At 39.0% G+C, this 24,880-nt stretch overlaps 1 protein-coding gene across 2 annotated transcripts in view; it reads right to left on the bottom strand.

The window, feature by feature from the left end:
* The window catches only part of ormdl3 (ORMDL sphingolipid biosynthesis regulator 3), a 109,240-nt gene that overhangs the window by 1,228 nt on the left and 83,132 nt on the right, over positions 1–24,880 (bottom strand). Inside the window, exon 5 of one of the 2 annotated variants that reach the window (XM_047817575.1) lies at positions 19,828–19,858. The exons of the other annotated variant lie outside the window; for it this stretch is intronic. Coding sequence (XP_047673531.1) covers positions 19,843–19,858 — 16 coding nt within the window. The 3' untranslated portion in view covers positions 19,828–19,842. Of the gene's footprint in view, positions 1–19,827; positions 19,859–24,880 lie in introns of those variants that run through there. 2 annotated transcript variants of the gene reach the window in all.

Genomic DNA, 24,880 nt, shown 5'->3' with positions numbered 1-24,880 from the left:
AGGACAATGTCCCGTCCAGAGAGAAGCTGTTTTGTGTTGAGGTTTTGTTCAAACCGACCATCGAAAATACCCTCACTAATGAATATGTTTTTTTTTCTTCATTGGTTGTTGCATTAAATCTCACACAGATTCAATAGTGCTATTTTCTGATTGGCTGATGTGTAGCCTCTTTTTTTGATTGGCTGATAAGTGTCAGGCTCGACTAAGAGCTCCAGGGGAGACGCGTTTGATTCCTTCCCGGTTCCATAGAGACATGATACATTTTGGGCGCTGCGGATTATTAAATATATGATAAATAGTCAAAGTTTTTCTGCGTGAGAAATACGATGTGTGGCGGGAGAGCGTGACAAAAGACCAAGATGCTTGACTGTCACTCTCAATGCGTGACACCTGACATCCCTGTAACTTATATGTTGGATGCATATACAGTATATGTGAAGTCTTCCTGCAATTAGGTTATAAATTTCACCAGAGAACATTTTTTTTTTCGTACCAAAGAACAGAAGATCCAGTTAAGGACCTTGGAGTAACTCTAGTTAAGGCCTTTGCCTTCATTTTGTGTCTGTATTTCAGCAGTGAAAACCCTTAAACTTGTCTGTTTTTTTTTCTTAATGGAATTCTCTTCTTTATTCTTTACTATTATAACAGATGATAGAAGAAATCATTATTATTATTTACAGAATTTATAATGTCAAGGGTTCAAGCCCCAGCACTGCCAAGCTTCACTGTTGGGCCCTTGAGTGAGGCCCCGAACCCTGTCTGACTCTCTAACATGCTGGGAAATGTCTTTAAAGTCTATGTGACAAAATAAAATCTTAATTTTTCATTCATACAGTCTACAAATGAGCACAACAAATAAAACCTCTCTAACAGGCTCTTGTAGCCAGATCAGCGATGCTTCACACCAAATCCTCTGGTGTGAGTTTCAGACAGGATGTTAAACACATCAAGAGCAATTAAGCCCTTATTACGATTAAGTCCTTAAGCCGTATCTCGAAGGAGGTCAAGCTGAAAGGAAGAAAGGAAAACAAAGAGCAATGTGCTTTTATTTCTCATTCATACAGAGAAAAACCGGCTTGTTTGTATTTAAGTTGTAAATATAATCCAGTAAGTGGAATTTAAGCACCGTGGCTCTGAGGGTAATGAGACATCAGACATTTTTTACACTCCCTTCAATGAAGGCTAAATGAATGTTGAAGTTTTACTATTAGATTTGTGTCATTTGCCTGCGGTGATAAAATGCTTTATTCGCCTTCATTGTCTCCTGCTGCTTATAGTGAGATTTCTCGCATATTAAAAAAAACAGAGTTTTTTTTTTAACTCTGTAATGATTTTAAAAGTGTTCCTGCTTTATTATTTTAAATCTCTATCGCACAGCATGTATTTTCTTTTATTACGAAGCTTTTATTAAAATGCTCTGTTGACCGAATTACTGTATAACAGCGTACGGTGTATATAAAGCCACTTCCAAAATAATGTTTTATTAAAATATCGGATTTTTATGCTCTGTTATAAACCACTTATTAATCCGTGCTTCATATTCCAATCAAAGCCCCTTTCATGTGTGTACTTTTAGGGAGAAATTAATTAGGAATGGATAAAGTGTGAGCACAGAGCGAAACGATATCCCGGGACTGCCGTCTAATGAGACGAGGTCAAGTACAATTCCCGGGAATCTCCCAGGAAAGCTCATGTGTAAAGGTTTATACAATAAACTGACTAGTTGCTGTATCCTACAATCCACTCAAGCAGGTAATGAAAGCAGGTTATGATGAGAAGAATAGGCATTGTAAGTCTATAAGGTTAAATACTTAATTCTGATCGGTCAGAAGGTCTGCATTCTCATGGGCTCGTGTTGTAACATGAGCGACAGGTTTCTATTCGTTTCTATAGTAACAGCTCGTGCACAGGGATGTAAATCTTACAATACACTTAAACTTTTATTAAACATTAATGGAAGGTGTCTAAGAAGAAGAGTGAGAGAGAGAAAGGGAGAGAGAGTGAAGGGTGAGAGAGAGTGGAAGAGAAGGAAAGGGAGAGTGGAAGAGAGAGAGAGAGAGACTCTCTCTCTCTCGCTCTCTCTCTCCTCTTCTCTCTCGCGTCTATTGTCGCCCTGCCCGGCTTTCTCTCGCTCTCCCTCTCGCTCCTCGCTCGCCCTCGCGCGCGCTCCCTCCTCGCGCTTTTTTCGCCCTGCCCTCTTCTCTCTCGCGCCCGCTAGCTCCGCGCTCCCTCGCTACCGCGCTCGCCTTTTGATCTCCCTTCCCTCTTTCTCTCTCTCGCTCGCGCGTCGCGCGCGCGCGCTCGCTCAGCGCCTCGCGCGCGCGGCCGCGCGCGCGCGCGCGCGACGCGCTGGTGTGTCGCCCTGCCCGCTTGCCCGCTTGCGCGCGCGCGCGCGCGCGCGCGCGCGCGCGCGCGCGCGCGCGCGCGTGTCGCCCTGCCGCTTGCGCGCGCGCGCCCCCTCGCGCGCCGCGCGCGCGCGGGCGCGCGCCCGCGCGCCCGCGCGTGTCGCACTGCCCGCGTGAGCGCCGAGACACAGAGGGGGACCATGACGCCAAGCCAGCGTGGGAGACACCGTGCCCGCCAACGAGAGGGGGCATAAGAGACACAGAATGTGAGAGAGAGAGTGAAGGAGGAAAAAGGAAAGGTGTGTGTGTGTGTGTGTGTGTGTGTGTGTGTGTGTGTGTGTGTGTGTGTGTGTGTGTGTGTGTGTGTGTGTGAGAGAGAGAGAGAGAGAGAGAGAGATGGTTGAGGTAATGGATGTTTATCTCAGCTATAATGTACTTAAGAGGAAAATGAACCTTTAACCTGTTTTAAAAGCGTCATTATTAATATGGTAAAGTTTACATACATACGGAGTCTCCAGTAACAGACAGGTAACACGGGACAGAGGACTTTACACTTCTTTGTGCTTCCTCCATAACAGAAGACTAGATGTGGGCGTGTCCAAGCAAATACACCAAATAGACCAATGGGAGTGAAGATAGCAGAGCGCACGTGATTTGTGGCGAAGCTGACACACACACACGCTGGTTCTCTTTCATCTCACAGTTTTCATTTCATACAGCAAGAAGATTTTATTTGGAAGCTAGCCGCACCACACCACGTAGTAATGTTGTTACTATGGCAACCAGTAACAGCGTACGGAAGCTTACTGATGACTTCATAGTACCTTAAGAATAGAAGATACAGTATAAAACCGGCGTACGTGTAAACTCGGTATGAGAACAAACACGTTTGTAGTCACGGATGTAAGGAAGCTTTCACTGCTGTGAGCTTTTCATGAATGACAGATTTATGACCTGTTTGACCTCAAATTATCTGCCATGAGATAAAAGCCTGCGAATTGACAGACGCTCGATTCCTGACATTATCATTTACTTGCTGCTGCTATTAACAAAGTAAAGCAAAAAATGCAGTACAAAGAATGTCCGAGGCAGCACACCTACTCCTCGTTCTCTGCAAGGAGAGTTAATCTCACAAATGGACGGATGACGGAGGAGACTGGGACGAAGAGGTGACTAAACACTGTAGCTATAGAGAGGGTGCGATGAATAAATGCACGTCAGGCTGCAGCTGCAGGCACCGAAGCTCCAGCTCGACTAGCTCGGTCTGATAAACAACAGTAATTAGTCCCTTCACACCTGCTGGATCTGCTCTCCAACCTTTACACCATGGAGTCCAACCTGGTCGTGTTTGCAGTCATGCTGTGAACTGCTGCGGTTACAGATCAATAATCGAGCGGTGATAAGAATTCATGGTACACGATTGAACCCAGACCTGTTCTGTTCTTCATTATCATGCTCATGGACGATTCTCTGCTTCGATCACGCTATTGATTTTTTTATTTTTTTGTGTCGTTAAATTGTCAAAAAAAAAAAAAAGAAAGAAAGAAAGAAAAAAGCAAAAGGGGGGATTTATGTCGATCTGGCGTGGATATAAGGTTTAACACCTTTATTAGTGAAAAAATGGCTTGTTTTTTTTCCACTTGGTCAGTCTCAAGCATTAAAAAAATGTTAACAATATCAATGTGACTAATTAAAGTCAGTTGGGGGGGGGGGGGCCTGACATTATCCCGGTGCCTCTTAAACTTTAATTAAATGTTAAAGTTTGATACAGATAGCATGAATCGATGCATCATAGTAAAAAGCGAGTATTAAAGGTGGGGTCTCCATTGTTTGAAAGCCAATGTTGACGTTTGAAATCACCAGAACAAACACACCCCTAACCCAAATGGGTCCCCCCCGTTTTGATAGCTCCGCCCACACATACACCAGACAAGTATAACCCAAGTGTAACCCAGACAAGTATTATGGCGGAACCTGCTGGGGCAGCGGACCGAGGGGGTATGTTTATCAATAAATGAACTCAATGAGCAATACTATGGTGATACAAATGTGTTTTTGTTGTACTGTGTGTTGTATCGTGAAAGGATTATCTCCGTTTCACGCGGAAGACGTTCAGTTCTCTCCGCTTTCTGCTAATGTCACACATACGCACTCTCTCCTCCCATATTGACCAGACACGCCCCTTTCTGCTCACTGGCTACACGTTAGTTTTGTTTTCGTTTTGTTTGGCGGCCCGACGCAGTTTTCTGAAGCATTTCTGCACCAACGGAAACCCCACCTTTAAGGAACTTCGGCAGCATGGGATTGAAGTGAGTAAAATGAACAAATCCCTGAAATAAAATCCATCCACGAATTCTCACCTGAGCTGAGAATCAAACCCACAACCCTGGTGTTTAGTACCAGACACATCAGCGCTGCTCTCTTCTAGCATGTGTGTGTTAAATGTTCACCTCAATGTAACACTAGAGTTCTACTGTAGATCACATCAGCACCGACATCCTGCTGAGATTTCACACTGGAACTGGATGATGTTAATACTGAAGTAACCTGAATCCATCACGTCGTCCAGTACATTAGTACATCAGTACATCAGTGCATTATACAGTACAAACCTGCTTCAGTGAAGTTTAGTATAAACAATCACAAGACATCACACGTGATATTTTTATGTAAATGATACGCAATATTTGTTTATTAACTAAGTTTTGCCGCCGTAAATTGATTATTATTTAAAAAAAACAAACAAACAAAAAAACCTGGACAGCAGGATAGACAACAGACAATGAATAAAACTCATTCATTCATTCATTCTCTACCACTTATCCATTTTCGGGTCACGGGGAGCCTGTGCTCTCAGGCGTCATCGGGCATCGAGGCAGGATACACCCTGGACGGAGTGCCAACCCATCACAGGGCACACACACTCTCATTCACTCACACACTCACACACTACGAACAATTTTCCAGAGATGCCAATCAACCTACCATGCATGTCTTTGGACCGGGGGAGGAAACCGGAGTACCCGGAAGAAACCCCCGATGCACGAGGAGACCATGCAAACTCCACACACACAAGGCGGAGGCGGGAATCGAACCCCCAACCCTGGAGGTGTGAGGCAAACATGCTAACCACTAAGCCACCGTGCCCCCCATGAATAAAATTGCTTTTTTTAATACATATAATTTAAACAAAGCTTACTATTAGTATAACCCCCCCCCACACACACACACACACACACACACACATTTTTGTCTTGAATTGTTCATCACAGAAGCTAATTAAGGTGAATTTAAAAAAAAAAAAAAAAACCTTTGTGCTTTATAATACTCTAGGCTAAGGCAGGGTGCCCTTCAGTGTCAGAGAACAAAAAAAAGAGAGAAAAGAGTTGACAATCTTCTGCCCCTTTTAACGTGCAGATGACCTTTGATCCAAGTGCATTTTGTTACCATGGAGATGGATGGATGATTTTTGGAACAACTAAAGCTCAAGGAGCGAAATAACTAGGTGTGAGATTTAATGGAGACGACCCGCTGTGTCCTTCACCTGGTCGAAAAGAACTGCTCGTTATAATGAATCACGTGCTGCAATTTCTTAAAACGACTCGTTTGAATTTATTTAATTTATCCCATATTATATATTATTTACAACCTTGATTGACCTCAAACGAGTCATTTGAATTTGTAAAATCTTTCCACTGAAAGATGAATGAAATGAGTCATATTTAACAAATGATTCTTTAAATTGACTCATTTGTAAAAGAACAGTGGAAAAATTGTACAAGTTCAAATGACTCGTTTGAATTTATTTAATTTATTCCATATTATATATTATTTACAACCTCGAATGACCTCAAACGAGTCATTTGAATTTGTAAAATCTTTCCACTGAAAGATGAATGAAATGAGTCATATTTAACAAATGATTCTTTAAATTGACTCATTTGTAAAAGAACAGTGGAAAAATTGTACAAGTTCAAATAACTCGTTTGAATTTATTTAATTTATTCCATATTATATATTATTTACAACCTCGAATGACCTCAAATGAGTCATTTGAATTTGTAAAATCTTTCCACTGAAAGATGAATGAAATGAGTCATATTTAACAAATGATTCTTTAAATTGACTCATTTGTAAAAGAACAGTGGAAAGATTGTACAAATTCAAATGACTCGTTTGAATTTATTTAATTTATCCCATATTATATATTATTTACAACCTCGAATGACCTCAAATGAGTCATTTGCATTTGTATAATCTTTCCACTGAAAGATGAATGAAATGAGTCATATTTAACAAATGATTCTTTAAATTGACTCATTTGTAAAAGAACAGTGGAAAAATTGTACAAGTTCAAATGACTCGTTTGAATTTATTTAATTTATTCCATATTATATATTATTTACAACCTCGAATGACCTCAAACGAGTCATTTGAATTTGTAAAATCTTTCCACTGAAAGATGAATGAAATGAGTCATATTTAACAAATGATTCTTTAAATTGACTCATTTGTAAAAGAACAGTGGAAAAATTGTACAAGTTCAAATGACTCGTTTGAATTTATTTAATTTATTCCATATTATATATTATTTACAACCTCGAATGACCTCAAATGAGTCATTTGAATTTGTAAAATCTTTCCACTGAAAGATGAATGAAATGAGTCATATTTAACAAATGATTCTTTAAATTGACTCATTTGTAAAAGAACAGTGGAAAGATTGTACAAATTCAAATGACTCGTTTGAATTTATTTAATTTATCCCATATTATATATTATTTACAACCTCGATTGACCTCAAATGAGTCATTTGAATTTGTAAAATCTTTCCACTGAAAGATGAATGAAATGAGTCATATTTAACAAATGATTCTTTAAATTGACTCATTTGTAAAAGAACAGTGGAAAGATTGTACAAGTTCAAATGACTCGTTTGAATTTATTTAATTTATCCCATATTATATATTATTTACAACCTTGAATGACCTCAAATGAGTCATTTGCATTTGTATAATCTTTCCACTGAAAGATGAATGAAATGAGTCATATTTAACAATGATTCTTTAAATTGACTCATTTGTAAAAGAACAGTGGAAAGATTGTACAAATTCAAATGACTCGTTTGAATTTATTTAATTTATCCCATATCATATATTATTTACAACCTTGAATGACCTCAAATGAGTCATTTGCATTTGTATAATCTTTCCACTGTTCTTTACAAATGAATCAATTTAAAGAATCGTTTGTATAAAAATGACTCGTTTCATTAAAAATGACAAATTTGAAAATGTATTATTCTTGCCTGTATCAATTACATAAAATACATTTGAGATGATTTATCTGAATGCATTCCTCCCATACTTTAAAACGACTTGCTATAATGAATCATTTGTTAAAGTGATTCATACATTAAAATGAGTTGTACAAGTTTACGTTATTGTTCCCAATAAATACGTTATCGATTATCTTATAAGACGGAATATATAAATAATTGCCGAGATTTTATACAACTTCTATAACAGACCCGATTTTATCTTTAACCATTTATCCTGAAAGCCACGCAATGTGAGACCTTATGGAAAAAGACATTCAAGAATGAATTATATAACAATCTATGCAAACACATTAAGTTTTGTTTCTGTACGATTCAACAGACATCCTGCATGCGATTGTTTTCCTAAACCCATCCGTCGTCGTCTCCGTTTGGACTGTTTATGTGTCTTGGATGGCAGCTAGAATATATTTCCTTAATCGTATTATTTTAAATGCAAACCCATGATGAGATGCTGAAATCTTTCTTCTCGAATCCCTGCTGCTCACATCCTTTGGGGTTCTGCTCAGATCAGGACAGCCGAATGTAGAAAGATCTACATTCCTATTTTCACAGCCACATCGGCTAAAACCTCCTTCGTTACGTGTGAGCGCTATATTTGGAGAGTAATATTTGCCAGACGTGACAGGAAGTTTAAGTTTCGCTGCCGAGGAACACCACACATTACTGTAGATAGAAACCATAAAGATGGCTGCCACTGTCCTTCCTTGGATGGTGTTGAGCCACGTTCACACATACAGTCATTTTATTACTGCAAATCTCCAGTCGCTCTATTATTAAGTCGTCAGTAGGCGTTCCTAATACCGGTTGTCGTAGTAACAACATTTATCAGTGCGTTAATGCAATCTTGGCACTAAAATTACACATTCTGGTGGGAGTGGGTGTTTTAAGTAATAAAATTCAGCAGTGTGTACAGTATGTGTATCATATCATAAGTGAAAGTGGCGGCTAAGTACGGTGACCCATACTCAGAAATCGTTCTCTGCATTTAACCCATCCAAAGTGCACACACACAGCAGTGAACACACACACACACACACACACACACACACACACACACACACACCGTGAACATACACCCGGAGCAGTGGGCAGTCATTTATGCTGCGGCGCCCGGGGAGTAGTTGGGGGGGTTCGGTGCCTTGCTCACGGGCACCTCAGTCGTGGTATTGCCGGCCCGAGACTCGAACCCACAACCTTATGGTTAGGAGTCAAACTCTCTAACTATTAGGCCACGACTAACGACTAATAAAGGAAGAAAAGAAGGAAGGGCATAAGGGAAGGAAGGAAGGAAGGAAGGAAGGAAGGAAGGAAGGAAGGAAGGAAGGAAGGAAGGAAGGAAGGAAGGAAGGAAGGAAGGGCATAAGGAAGGGAAGGGCAGGGAAGGGAAGGGAAGGGAAGGGAAGGGAAGGGAAAGGAAGGAAGAAAGGAAGGAAGCATATTCCTAACACGCACGAAAAATATTTTATTTAACAAAATATTCAATACAATAATGAAGCGATGAAATCAGCTGAGAACGTGACTATAATAATCCTAATTTTTAATCCTAATCTGAAGCATGTGGTTTAATGCACAGCCCCGTGAGCATAATGTAATTACATCATCACACCCTTCAGCCTAAAAGAGAATTCAGAGACTCTGTCTCTGTCTGCCGCCGGTGACTGTGGAAGACTGTGGCGCTTAATTAAAATACGTAAACTAATCCACGCAGATTTTTTTAATTTAATCCTTATCAAGGCGTAAAACTCGTCCAGATAAACGGATAAAAATGATTCACGTGAAGAGTCAGAAGAAGAAGGTGAACATCGTTCCATCGTATCGTCGTAAAAACCCACACAGTGCCTAAAGAGAGCTACAGTAAGTGACCCCTTCAGGAAATACTTATAGAATGAATTAATTGGACATATTTTTCCTTTGATACTTAAGGTTTGTTTTGAGAGAAGACTTCAGAGAAACTCATGCAGAGAAAGTCAGAGGAAGAAACAATAAAGCCACACAAAGAGTTTGGAATGTGGGACATTGGGACGCCGCTCCAGGCAGCGCTTTCTGCATATACACCTTATTATCTTAGAGTATAAGCTTACTCGTAAACTATCAGCTCCTGGTTAGAGGTTAATGTCCAAGTCCTCTCACTCACCGTCCTCTATCCTGTCTGCACTTAGTCACTTGTGCTTACTGAATTTCTTTTGCATCTCTCTTCTCCACACAATCTCAGTTTCCTCCCGATGCCCATGTGTAGCGTGGCATGAAACAGATAAGTGTCTGACACGACTCGCCACTTATCTTCACAAACGAGTCTAATTTCCTTTTCTCGCTTCGACCATTTTCTACTCCTATTTCTTTCACAGATTACTAGTTGGAGTCAGATGACTAAATTGAAATCAATGTGACCTTTTATTTAACATAAATAAATAAATAAATAAATAAATAAATAAATAAATAAATAAATAAATAAATCTTTGAAAAATAAGATTTCTGTCCAGCAAAAAAATATATATACTATTTTATTTTTAAAATGTTTTTTTTTTTTTTTTCGAATCACACTGATGCTGATTTTTTGCTGTTTACAATAAGCGGTTAATGTGCATTTTTCTGCCACCTCGGTGCAGTCACGCGCTCGGCTCTGATTGGTCAGAAGGTGCTCTAACAGCGGGTATGTATTAATACACCGAAATGTCACGTTTCTATAGCGACAGCTTGTGCAGCAACCATTTTTTAAGCCCCAGAAACTAAAAGTCTGTGTTATTATTTAACGTAGAAAATAACGACGTTTTTACATTTTTACTTTAGATTGATTTAAAATTCATTAAAAGTCAGCAATCGGACAATTTCTTTTCTGATGTTCTTCAGGAAAGAGGATTATTTAGCCGAGTGAGTGAGTGAGTGTGATAGATAGATAGATAGATAGATAGATAGATAGATAGATAGATAGATAGATAGATAGATAGATAGATAGATAGATAGATAGATAGATAGATAGATAGATAGATAGATAGATAGATAGATAGCACATTCTAAAATGTTTTATGCAGTCCATAAGTAAGTGCACCTGTTTCAGTCAGGGAGTTAAGACTGTCAAAGAAATGGACTAAAACAACTACAGACATATCCATTTATTCAGATAAGAGACAGTAGGATACTGTAATTGTAAAAAAAAAAAAAATCTATCTACTTTCCAGGACCGGATCCTTCCAGTTATATTAGAATGGGCTGGTGCAAATAATTGGTGGACTATCATTGGTAGTGGCCCCAACACCGACTCCAGTTCTACCCATTACCGATAATTACAATGCCCCCCCCCCAACCCTCAACAACAGCCCCCTTCAATTTGAGATGAGTACAGTAGATAAACTTAAGAAGTCAGCTAGAACCTGTAAACGTGACAAACTGAAAGCAGCATAAAGCGAGTGACAAAAACTATTGTGTACTGCAGGGTTGAGGCTTATTTCATGTGTGGCTGCTGCAGACAGATTATTGTTCATTGGCTATAGACTGCTCATCCAATAAGAACTTAGAAATCATGCTGGTATTTTCTGTTATTTTTCCCTTTGACTAAAATGAAATAAATCAAACTTTGTTTGGGTGGGCAAGACCTAAATTTGGGTGGGCTAAACCCCACTGCTGCCACCAGCCCAGCTACTTCCTATAATGTATAATTGCTAGACAAAATGCAGAAATAAACTGACACTGGGCTTTATGAAAACACCTGATGATCAGGATTATGCTTCTTAAGCACACAGTTCATTCTTAAGACGGTTTTCTAGTGTCTACGATCCAATGGGGTGCCAATAATTTTGTGCTGGAGCCTTTATCCCATTCAGAGTAGTATGTCTGCAAAATGGCAAATCCTGGGCGGAGCTTACTGTAATTAACAATCTGTACAGATCTGTTATGACTGAGAACGTTTCAGAAAGATAGGTATTTCCATTTAGGCTGCGATTCTCATTCTTCATACTGTGGATAACATTAAAACGTATTCCGGCTCCTGACGGTTCTGGTGTTCCGACCTCAGGTTAGTTTTTAGAGTTGCCTCAGTGATTGGAACATTTAACTCGGCCTTAAGCAACATTTCGGCTACGTGGTGTGTACAGAATTAAAAACAGTAATCAGAAGGAAAAAGGGTTCCTGTTTATTTAAATACTATAGGTTGAGAGAGACAGACAGACAGACAGACAGACAGACAGATAGATAGATAGATAGATAGATAGATAGATAGATAGATAGATAGATAGATAGATAGATAGATAGATAGATAGATAGAGACAGACAGACAGACAGACAGACAGACAGAGATAGATTAATAAAGAGACAGACAGACAGACAGACAGACAGACAGACAGACAGACAGACAGACTGACTGATAGATAGATAGATAGATAGATAGATAGATAGATAGATAGATAGATAGATAGATAGATAGATAGATAGATAGATAGATAGAACCAGAGAGATAGATAGATAGAACCAGAGAGATAGATAGATAGATAGATAGATAGATAGATAGATAGATAGATAGATAGATAGATAGATAGATAGATAGACAGACAGACTGACAGACAGACAGAGATAGATTAATAAAGAGAGAGAGACAGACAGAGAGACAGACAGAAGATAGACAGACAGACAGACCGACAGACAGACAGACAGACAGACAGATAGATAGAGAAACAGATAGATAGATAGATAGATAGATAGATAGATAGATAGATAGATAGACAGACAGACAGACAGACAGACAGACAGACAGATAGATAGACAGAGAGAGAAACAGATAGATAGACAGAGAGAGAAACAGATAGATAGACAGAGAGAGAAACAGATAGATAGATAGATAGACAGAGAGAGAGAGAGAGATAGATAGATAGATAGATAGATAGATAGATAGATAGATAGATAGATAGATAGATAGATAGATAGATAGATAGACAGACAGACTGACAGACAGACAGAGATAGATTAATAAAGAGAGAGAGAGACAGACAGAGAGACAGACAGAAGATAGACAGACAGACAGACAGACAGACAGACAGACAGACAGACAGACAGACAGACAGATAGATAGAGAAACAGATAGATAGATAGATAGATAGATAGATAGATAGATAGATAGATAGATAGATAGACAGACAGACAGACAGACAGACAGACAGACAGATAGATAGACAGAGAGAGAAACAGATAGATAGACAGAGAGAGAAACAGATAGATAGATAGATAGACAGAGAGAGAGAGAGAGAGATAGATAGATAGATAGATAGATAGATAGATAGATAGATAGATAGATAGATAGATAGATAGATAGATAGATAGATAGATAGATAGATAGATATCACGTTCCAAAATTAAGGCTTTTTACACCTGGTCACTTCCTGTGTTTTCTGTGATCAGATATCTATCTGACGGTAAAAACACCAGGTCTAAATGCCCTCTGAAACGATTTGGAGACGGATATAAACCCGATGGTACAAACCCCTTCAGGAGGAGGTCTGGGACGCGTTACAGATGAAACTGGACAGGTGTAAATGAATGTGGTTGTTCAAGCCACATACATCAGCGCTATACTCCTCCTAAACGGATGTACGTCACTCGCAGGTGACTCACGAGTCGTGCATCGCGCCAGAAACAAATAAGTAAGTAAGTAAGTAAGTAAAGTTTGTTTATATAGCACCTTTCACAGATAAAATCACAAAGTGCTTTACAAAATATAACAATAAAACTTAAAAGTACAATAAAACAATCTTACAAAGTAACAAAGAGAAATTTTTAGAGATGATAAAACTTCAATTCTAAAGTAATAAAACACACTACAACAGAGATGAAACCATAAAAGCCCAGTCAGCTAAAAGCTTGTCCAAATAAGAGTGTCTTCAGCTGCTTTTTAAAGGAATCAGCAGAATCAGCCACACGCAGAGACAGGGGCAACGAGTTCCACAGTCCCCCCACCCCCCCACCCCGAGTTTTAAAATGGGTTTTAGGGACCACAAGCAGATTTTGACCTGATGACCTCAATGCTCTTGAAGAGCCATAAGGGGTCAAATCCTAACATGGACGACACACTGTCAGGACTCAGCCTGGACTTTGGCCACGTTCCTTTTGTTTATGTTTTGTGTCACATATCTGCCCCGCCCTTGTCTCTTCCTGCCCGCTTCTGCACACCTGTTCCTTATGTGTCTAATCCTACTTTAGTATTTAGTTGAGCCGCGTTGCCTTGAGCCCTGTTGCCTTAAGCAGCGCGGAATCCTCTGTTGTCTTGTGTTTATCGTCTTGTCTCGAGTCCGTGTCTATGTTCCGTGTTTTTTTGTTAAAAAATCCTGTTTTATTTAGCTATCCTGCATTTGGGTCTGTTTTTACCTCCACGCTACTGACACACGCAGGCACTTATTGCTCTTCGGAGCGATGAAAGCGTCCAACAAAAGCTTTGTAAAACATATAGAAACAAAAGTATATTTAAGAATATACTGTACACCGAAGCGTGTTCCATTTCAATTACCCCGGAAATGAGGTAAAATATATTAGCATTTTGGTCGGGAGTAGAAAGATCGGATCGATATCCGATTCGCCGAGACGTGTTTATGTGGCCTGATGTAAATGGTACAGTTTTAACAAATCAGATAGCTATCGGATCAGAGACAACACACGAAGTGACCGGGTATAAAAAGGCCCTAAGATCTGTGGTTGTGCATTTTGTGTTGTGTTGTATTGTGAATGAAATCATTCTAAAAACTTGGTTCGAATCAATTAAAAAATACGGGACTTTTTCTAATCAGAAGAGATGATGCTATATTTCTTAACACAATGATCATCATGAACTGATGTCAGTCTTTTTATTTATTTATATATATAGAAGCAAATCAGCATTTCTAGACACAACTTGCAATTGGACCCCTTATATTTTGAACTCTAGTAAAAAGCACATTGTGGACTGTTTTATCCCTTTATACAGTATCACAGCCAATCATTTACCATCATTACAACTTTAATTTTTTGTAAATGTTAAAGAATAGAATGTGATTATTATCCGTTTATAGTTATGTGTAATCTTGTGCAAACAAGTTCTCGTTATTATATACGTTGTAGTTGATAGAGCACTTAAACAAGCAAGTGTAAACTCCTCCAGAATGGACAGATTAGACTGAGATATATATTTAAGTGTGATGAAAGAATAAAAGAAGAAAGAGATCTGTTAGGTCAGAGCACACTGTTTATGAAATATGACGCGTGTGGATGAATTTTGTACCACACACACTTGCATAAAGATCAGCTGACTTTATTAAAGACTTAAGAGGTCAGAGAGAGAGAGAGAGAGAGAGAGAGAGAGAGAGAGAGAGAGAGAGAGAGAGAGAGAGAGAGAATCTACAGTATAGGTCAAGATAGAAATAGAAGTAGAAATAATGTTGAAATGTTTTCCTTCACTGGCTCGTTTTACTGATAAAGCATGTGAATGGATTTTTAACCGTACAGACGCTGCATAATAATCGATTATATCTGAGGAAAAACTTCATAAGTCAGTGAAACTGCTATGTGTCAAGCCTTTAAAGGGGAGAGAGAGAGAGAGAGAGAGAGAGAGAGAGAGAGAGAGAGAGAGAGAGAGAGAGAGAGAGAAATAGACAGAGAGAGACAGAGAAACATAGAGAGGGAGAAAGAGAAAGAGAGAGAGAGAAAGAGAAAGAGAGAGAGAAACAGAGAGAGAGAAAGAGAAAGAGAGAGACAGAGAAACATAGAGAGGGAGAAAGAGAAAGAGAGAGAGAGAGAAAGAGAAAGAGAGAGAGAAACAGAGAGAGAGAAAGAGAAAGAAAGAGAGAGAGAAACATAGAGAGGGTGAAAGAGAATATATAGAGATAATATAAATGAAAGAGAGAGGAGAAAAAACATATATATAAAAACCATATAGATATATTTATATATATAAAATATACATATATATACATATAAACATATTATATTTATAAATATAAATATAAAATATATATATAAATATAAATAAATATAGATACATAGAAACTAATATTTATAAATATAAATATATATATAAATATAATAAATATACATATATGATAAAAACAAGTATTAGAGAAAACATATATATATATGTATATAGATAAATATACATATATATACATTATAAACATATATATTTATAAAATAAATATATATATAAATATAAATAAATATATATACATATAAACATATAGATTTATAAATATAGAGAGAGAAAGAGAAAGAGAGAGAGAAACAGAGAGAAAGAGGAAGAGAGAGAGAGACACAGAGAGAGAGAGAGATGTCCCTTTTTGTTCTTCCATAGGGGATAAAGCAGCATGGGGGGGGGATAAATACAAGATAAATGGAAGTAATAAAAAATAATAACAGAAGCTATAAACCAAATCATTCTGTATAATAGAACAAAGTATGGAATAATATCCAAGCAGTAATGCAGTTTCTATAAGCGAGCGAGTTTCTATGCGAATAACTCTGATTGGCTGAGTGGTCTGTGTATAGATTGTCCCACTGCGAGTGCCTCACAATAATCAGATCCTGCACTAATGCACTGTTTAAGCTAGCGTTCTATCCATATAAAACCCTAATCTTTGTTACGTTGCTTAGCGACAAACGCCTACTGTTAACAGTCTACACTGTGTAGAAGAATCGTTTATTCCACATAGCATTAATATTAAATTACATGATTCCCTGAGCAGTGGATTTTATTATATCGTATTTGTCGCCATTTTATAAAAGCAATAAGCCACGCACTCGAGAGCGTGTGTGTTTGATCTGCAGTTTTATTTTACTCTGCATTGTGCCTGAGAGAACCTTTACACGTGACCTCGAGGGGCTTATTGTTTTATTAAATAGCCAGGAAAAGACAATGGTATAAAGGAAGGTCAATAATAGAGCTGTACAAAAGGAGTCTATAGGGAAAATGGATCCTTGTCAGGATTCAGCCCGAACTGTTGGCCACGTGCCTTTGTTTATCTTCCTCGTCACGTGTCTGCCCCGCCTTCGTCTGCCCCTCCCTGTCTCCACACCTGATCCTTCTTGTGTCATCATTGTCTTTTTATATTTAAGTGAGCCTCGTTGCCGATGGCAGCGCAGAATCTTTAGTTACGTTACCCTTCGTCTTGTCTAGTCATTGTTAAGTGTCGTCATTTGTATTGTTTCAGTTATCGTCTTTTATGTCCTTGTCTTCAAGATTTATTAAACCCCTTTCATTTGAAGCGATCCTGCGTACGGGTCTGTCTCCTTCCATGCTCTGGTTGTGACATTACATCTCAATTCAGTTCATATTTATAATGTATAAAATAGGGACACATACTTATGCAATCCTTTCAGTGTTTGAAATTTTGTTCTCTTGCTTTCACGTGATTGTGATCTAAATGAATACAAACTGTTGTGTTTGTGCACCAAAACAGAAATTAGTCCAGGATTGTAATATAAAGTTCGACAGAGCCGGAAAATTCCTGAATGATGAGGAAATGATGTGATTTCGCTGATGGACAGCTGAAGGTCTCTCTATTTTTCTTCATCATGCATTCCAAGGTCTAACAAACTTCTGACGCCGTCTGAATCGTCCAGAAATGCTGGAATTGGTCTTCGGGGAAACGTAGAGCTTAATGAGACCCGCAGGAAACAATCCCGTGTGGGAATGTTGATGGAATTGATTTCTGTAAGACGTGTGAATAATGTATCCATAAGTCGAGTTTGTTTCTGTTTTCGCTTACGTTATAGCAGCTTTACAGCGTCTTTCCCTCACCAGCTTGTCTTTGTCTCTCTTAAAGGGAACAAGACAAAATCTTGACTTGTTACAAAACAGAAACTCCTCTGTCTCCTGGAAAAGCTTTTCCACTGACACTGTAGATTCCTTCCATTAAATAAACGTCTGTTTATTTTATTAGAATCAACTTTTACACACTTCAGCTGTACTAATTAACCCCTCATCCGTTCGTCCTGCCTCTTGCTTTATCCAGATAAATATGACATAATGTTACATTTCTGAATTAAATTAAATAGATTAAATACGTTTAAGGGGTGGGGGGGGCACGGTGGCTTAGTGGTTAGCACGTTCGCCTCACACCTCCAGGGTTGGGGGTTCAATTCCCGCCTCCACCTTGTGTGTGTGGAGTTTGCATGTTCTCCCCGTGCCTCAGGGGTTTCCTCCGGGTACTCCGGTTTCCTCCCCCGGTACAAAGACATGCATGGTAGGTTGACTGGCATCTCTGGAAAACTGTCTGTAGTGTGTGTGTGTGTGTGAGTGAATGAGAGTGTGTGTGTGTGCCCTGTGATGGGTTGGCACTCCGTCCAGGGTGTATCCTGCCTCGATGCCCGATGACCCCTGAGATAGGCACAGGCTCCCCGTGACCCGAGAAGTTCGGATAAGTGGTAGAAAATGAATGTATTAATGAATGAAATACGTTTAAGTACTGCTAAACCTTCTAGCACATTATGGCATGGTTTATGTACAGTGGTAAGAAACTTGAGAACCCTGAAGGAACCCACATGGACATGAGAACTACATGCACTTTGGATGTTTGAGAAATCTTTCCACAAGTCTGTCTATAAAAGAGAGAGATTTTGTCCAGAGATCAAATTTCCATTTCCATTCATTTTTTCTATTTAAAAAGCCATCTGGGATGTAGAATGGAAGTGAAATGCTTTTTGATTGTGTGTGTCATTAAAATATTAAAAGATTAAAAACCAGAATAAAATGTATTAGGAATAGAAATAGAATTAACTCTATCTGGGGGGGAAAAAAGTGCTGATTAGTGCAAATATCTGTTATTGCGTACTGTACAGAAAGTTCTATCCTTATGTCTTGTCAAGTCAATGAAAGACGCAATAAAAAAAAGATTGTTTATTTGATGATTTATGATGTATAATCTGTACCTTAAATCTTAATAACAGAGATTTAAAGATTTCTGTGCATCCAAGAGAACATTTGCTTCGATGGCAGCTCACTGTATGTAAATGTGCGTAATTCTTCTTCTTGTTCTGTAGTTTCATATAAAATGCCAAAAGTGGGCGATCGCATTAGCGTCTAATTACGTACACACCAGAGAGATGAGCTCAGAGTCTGTTTATGGTCTGACTAAAAGACACTGCAGGATGTCAGATCTGTCATCAGATCCTCTTTGATCCTGAGCTCCTGCTGAAGTAAACTGGCTCGACACCAATCGCGGCCTCCTGTGGCTCGAGCTCGCCAGCTCCCTTCACTCAAGCACGGAGAGGAACGCGAGTTTTCGGGTCGTGTATACAAAAAACGTACGCTCTGAAATAAAGGCTGCAAAGTTTTATCATCCTACAAACTAAAGATGGTGTTCGTAGTGCTTTTAGTAGAAGATTTGTCCTGGAATCATGACGTATATGTTTTGATCATAAGGCTGCATAATACCTTCATAAGCCTGTCATGACAGCACAGATCAGGTAAAGTAGCATTTAAATACATTTCAGATTTTTTGGACAAAATACAATCCATCCATCCATCCATCCATCCATCCATCCATCCAGGATCCAGTATCTATATTTTATTTTATATATATATATATATTGTCATAAAAATAAACAATGTATGCAAGATGTTCTGACCCATTTTCCTTTCCTACATCTCTCTCTCTATCTCTCTCTCTCTCTCTCTCTCTCTCTCTCTCTCTCTCTCTCTCTTGATCTCTCTTTGTTTTTGTACCTGCTTGTATCATCAGAAGGCAACTGATAAATTGATGTGTCTCCTTCGTGACTCAATACTGTCACAGATAACGACTCAGTCTTTGTTCCCTGAAACTAGTGAAGTTTCACAGCTTCCTCTGACCTCATTTTTCTATCCTTCACCTCTTTCTCTCTCTCTCTCGCTTTCTCTCTCTCTCTCTCTCTCTCATCTTTTATCTCAGGCATTAATTCATCGACTTGGTTGTGAAGACTCGCTCATGAAGCGTGTGTTTTGCTCCTCGGTTGTGTTCTCTTCACGTTGTCGAGGTGGGTGACTTGGAGCGACTGTGAGGTAATTTGCATTTCAAACCTATTTTTTCTCCGATCATTTTTTCCCTCAAAGGCGAGGCACTTTGATGTCCCTCAAATCTCATTACAGCTGGATTACTTGACGGCAGAGGCCGATTTCGCGGTTCCACGGTATGAGGATGAGGGATAACTGATGGCTTCCCTGTAGAGCCTGGACTATGCTGATAGAGGACTGAGAGAGAAAAAGAGAGAAACAGGAAGCAGAAATGAAAAAGTCCTGCTGTGGGACAAAAAAATGCTGTACAAACAAAAAACGCACTCTGTAAACAGAAGAGTTTAACATATGCAGCTGAATGTATACACACACACACACACACACACACACACACACACACACACACACACACACACACACACACACACACACACACACACACACACACACACACACTTTTTCTTTATTCTGTACATTAGTCCACATTGCACAGGTTTAAAGCAATAGTTGGCAATGGCCCATAATTTACTTAAGGGGGGTTTCCATAACGCTACATAGCACTTACATAAGCCTAGCATGACATTTCACATAAATCTTCAAGCAATTTTCTTGACATAAGGTTGTTATGACATTCTTTATGCAAACTTACTGTACATTAGAGCATTAAAAACGGTCATTGTTGCAATTTAGCTTATGGTCAAACCTCTAGCATGTTAGTGTCACATTATACTGATGAACTGAGGTGACCAACAGTCATAAGCCATTACAGAGATTCCAGACATTTATGTATCATTATAACTGATTTTGTATCTTTTGGTATAACAAACTTTTTAAGGATCCATAATGGCCCATGACAAGAAATAGGTATTTATAAAAACGTTATAAGCTCTCATATTAACCTCCCTTTACATAAGAGTCAAGGAGATTACACTGTACATAACTCCCTTGTTATAATGTTAAGCCTTTACAGAAATACTGTATGGGCCTCACTTTACTTAAGTCTCAGAGAAACACTACATAACCCTGTTATAACGGTGTCATAGCATCAAAGCATCATTTGTTATGTCATAGTGTTATCCAGATTGAGGTTTTCACCATTTCATGGTTTGTAAATAGATATAAAGATTATAGAACCATGACATGTCATAGATATTCATAGAAATGTTATAAGCTGTCAAACTGTAAACCTCAGAGTCAGAAAAACATATATAACCCTTCTGTTATGTCAAGGAATTTCCACAAATATTTATAGAAAACTAACAAAAAGAAGTAATGTATGAATGTTACTTTAATTAAGACCCAGAGAAACGTTATATAACCCAGTTATAACAGTATAATGACCATCAGTCTTAAACCTTTTGTCATATCATGACTTATGATGAGTCATGACATGTCATAATTACACAAACACACAAGTGTCAGAAAAACAGACATAACCCTACTGTTACAATGTCAAGGGATTGTCCTAGAAATATGTATAGAAAATTTATATGAAGAAAAAAATGCATGAATGTCGCTGCTTAAAACCCACGGAAATGCTACATAACCCTTTTATAACAGTGTAATGATCTTCAGGGTTAAAAATTGTGTTATGTCAATGTTATCTATCTTGAGGTTTGCACTAAGTGCTGGTGTATATACAGACATAAAGAAATTTTTCATTACGGAGCCATGACATGTCATAGATATTCATAAAAATGTTATAAGCTGTCATGTACAGTACACTTTACTGACGGGTCAGAAAAAACATAAATTACCCTCTTATTATGTCAAAATTTCCAAGAATATTTATAGAAATCGATAAATAGAAAACTAATAAAAAGAAATAACATCTGAATGTTTCTTTACTTTACGCTACATTACCTTGTTATAACAGTGTAACGACTATCCGTCTTAAAACTTTCTTAAGTTATTGTGTTCTACAAGGTTGTTTCCAGTGCTTGTGTCTTTGTGTCAAATTTGATTAATTATTTAATTCCTCTCTTTACAAGCTACGTCGTATCATAAGCATGTAATGTAGTCATTAATGGTAATGTCAGTGGTTGTGATGTTTTAACATGAATCAGACCTGAAAGTTTTCGAACATGATCTTACGCGAGCCTGATACAGTTTACCGAATAGAATTAATGTCCAGAAGTTTTCCTAGAACATACAAAGTAGCTTATAAAACTCTTGTCCAGTTCTATATGTAGGATACGTTCTTCAGAATATGTTCTTAGCTAAAAAAAAAACAAAACAACTAAAGCCAACAATGTGTCCAGGCTCATGAACTACATTATGTGAAAAAAAAGGAAAAATAAAAGTGAATGATGCCAAAAAATAAGCCAAAATATTTGATGAAAACGAATACATGTATTACTTCAAAGAAACGCAGATAAAAAGCTTTTTTTTTTATGTGTACAAGTTCCTTAATCCGTTAGCAATTAGCACGTCACACTTACGGCCCTGCTCTCGATGTGTGTGTTTGCATTGAGGCGAACGTATAAGCGACGGCAGGATTTGTTTATTCGCCACGCTCAGTAAAAGCCTGACTTTTCCTATTCCATGGTGGTGTTGATGTGATGGTGTGTGTCTTATGGGAACAGATAGAAAAATCCTGTCTTTGAGTTCAGACACACTTTACCCAGCGCTCTCACTCCACTACTTATAGAAAACAAACATTTATTCTACAGCGTTTCTCCTGCAGCTCAATGCCAGACTTTTAGCCGTGCCGCTGAAATACTGATGCTGCTTTCATGTGTGTCCAGAGGACTGTCTCGTCCTCCACACCCAAGACTAATGAATGGAAAATATACCTCTCTCTCTCTCTCTCTCTCTCTCTCTCTCTCTGTATCTCATCCTTCTGTGTGTCCATCCATAATTATTCTGTCTAGTCTGCGTATATATATATATTCATAATGACATTCCTTTTGTACAGCTATATCTGTCATACCACTTCATACTGTAACATACTTATATAATAGCCACACTATATTTACCCTTATTCAGTTATATATACATATTACTACACCTTCTGTATAACCTCATACCCTTATTTATTACACTGCCACTTGTAAATAAGCCATCTATGCACTTCTGGTTAGATGTTAACTGCATTTCATTGGCTCTGTACATGTACCTTGCACAATGACAATAAAGTTGAATTTAATCTAATCTAATCTAATCTAATCTTGTCCTGTCTTTAACCCTCCCTAAATGCCCTAAAATGGTATCAAAACAACAGTTATGGAAAACCCAATCAACAAAAACAAAATGCTCAATGTTTAACAACACAATACCAATGCTAAGAATCTTCTTTCATTCATTCATTCATTCATTTTCTACCGCTTTATCCGAACTATCTCAGGCGTCATCGGGCATCGAGGCAGGATACACCCTGGACGGAGTGCCAACCCATCACAGGGCACACACACTCTCATTCACTCACACACTCACACACTACGGACAATTTTCCAGAGATGCCAATCAACCTACCATGCATGTCTTTGGACCGGGGGAGGAAACCGGAGTACCCGGAGGAAACCCCAGAGGCACGGGGAGAACATGCAAACTCCGCACACACAAGGCGGAGGCGGGAATCGAACCCCGACCCTGGAGGTGTGAGGCGAACGTGCTACCCACTAAGTCACCGTGCCCCCGCTAAGAATCTTATAGTCATTTAAAAACAACTTTTTATCCGTTTATGGTTACATTACTCATTGTCAAAAATGAACTCCTCCTTCCTCAAACTCCTTCATTAAAAAAATATTCTGTTACTATAGAAACGATGAGATAAGATGCGTCTTTTGTTTCCCCAAGTTTAGCTCTGTAACAGTTAAGTACTGTAGGTGAAATGATTTTTTTAACCTCCCCCGTTTCCATCTAGCATGAATCTGTCCTCAAAGCTCCGCCCCCAGTTTCTACGGTGGCGTGTGAAGTAAAGGGAATCCGATCCAAACACAAACACACAGGTGCACTTTTCTAAATGGGATTCTCAGGACTGTTGCTCTTTTGTTTTATATGTTTTGAAGGTTAGTCGTACATGTTTGAATGTGTGTTTGTTTTCATATGGAGATGCCGCGTTATCGACTGTTGCTATAGAAACAATATGTGATTAGCAGCTTTATTACAGTCAGAGCTGCTGTTATAGAGAATTAATAATCATCTCCGGACCGATGCTAGTTAGTTAGTTTAGCTAGTTTATGTGGCAAGTTGGCGACTCACCTGTGTGTGGAGTTTGCATGCTCTCCTGTTTTTTTGGGGGTTTCGTAACGGTTATTCGGTTTCCTCACTCTCACTCTCTCACTTATTTTCTACCGCTTATCCGAACTTCTCGGGTCACGAGGAGCCTGTGTCTATCTCAGGCGTCATCGGGCATCGAGGCAGGATACACCCTGGATGGAGTGCCAACCCATCACAGGGCACACACACACACTCTCATTCACTCACACACTCACACACTACGGACAATTTTCCAGAGATGCCAATCAACCTACCATGCATGTCTTTGGACCGGGGGAGGAAACCGGAGTACCCGGAGGAAACCCCCGAGGCAAGGGGAGAACATGCAAACTCCACACACACAAGGCGGAGGCAGGAATCGAACCCCCAACCCTGGAGGTGTGAGGCAAACGTGCTAACCACTAAGCCACTATTCGGTTTCCTCCACAAGTTTAAAGACATGCATTGTAGGGTGACTGGCATCTCGATATTATCTGTAGTGTGTATGATTGTGCCCTATGATTGGTTGGCTCACCATTCAGGGTGTCTTCTACATTGTGATCCACATAGATAGGGGACTAGACTCATATGACTTGACTCGAGTAAGACTTGAGTCGCAAATTCGAGACTTGAGACTTGCTTGAAAAATAATTTAAAAAAGACTCGACTTGACTTTGACTTGACATTCATGACTCGAGACTTGCTTGTGACTTGCACATGTGTGACTTACTCCCACCTCTGGTGATCTGTGCCCACTGAGATAGACTCCAGGTTCCCTGACACCCAGGGTAGGATAAACTAGTTGCGATTTCATGACCTGGTGTGCATTCTGCTGTGGATTCATCTGCATGGACAGCCCGTGACTTATGGGATTGTTGTGTTGAAAATGCCTGGAGACTGTCACACTGTCTTTAAGCTACTGTTGCATCTGGAGCTTTGTGGTTGGGTCTTCATCCATGAACATTTGAAGACTTGAAGACTTTGAAGACCTGTTAGTTCCACAGGAGCTCTTGGTTGCACAATTCCACTGGACTATAAACTTTTGTATAAAGGATATTA

Source organism: Tachysurus fulvidraco, chromosome 8, assembly GCF_022655615.1.
Source record: "Tachysurus fulvidraco isolate hzauxx_2018 chromosome 8, HZAU_PFXX_2.0, whole genome shotgun sequence".
Taxonomy (NCBI): Eukaryota; Metazoa; Chordata; class Actinopteri; order Siluriformes; family Bagridae; genus Tachysurus; species Tachysurus fulvidraco.
This window is presented reverse-complemented; position numbering and strand designations above follow the sequence as displayed.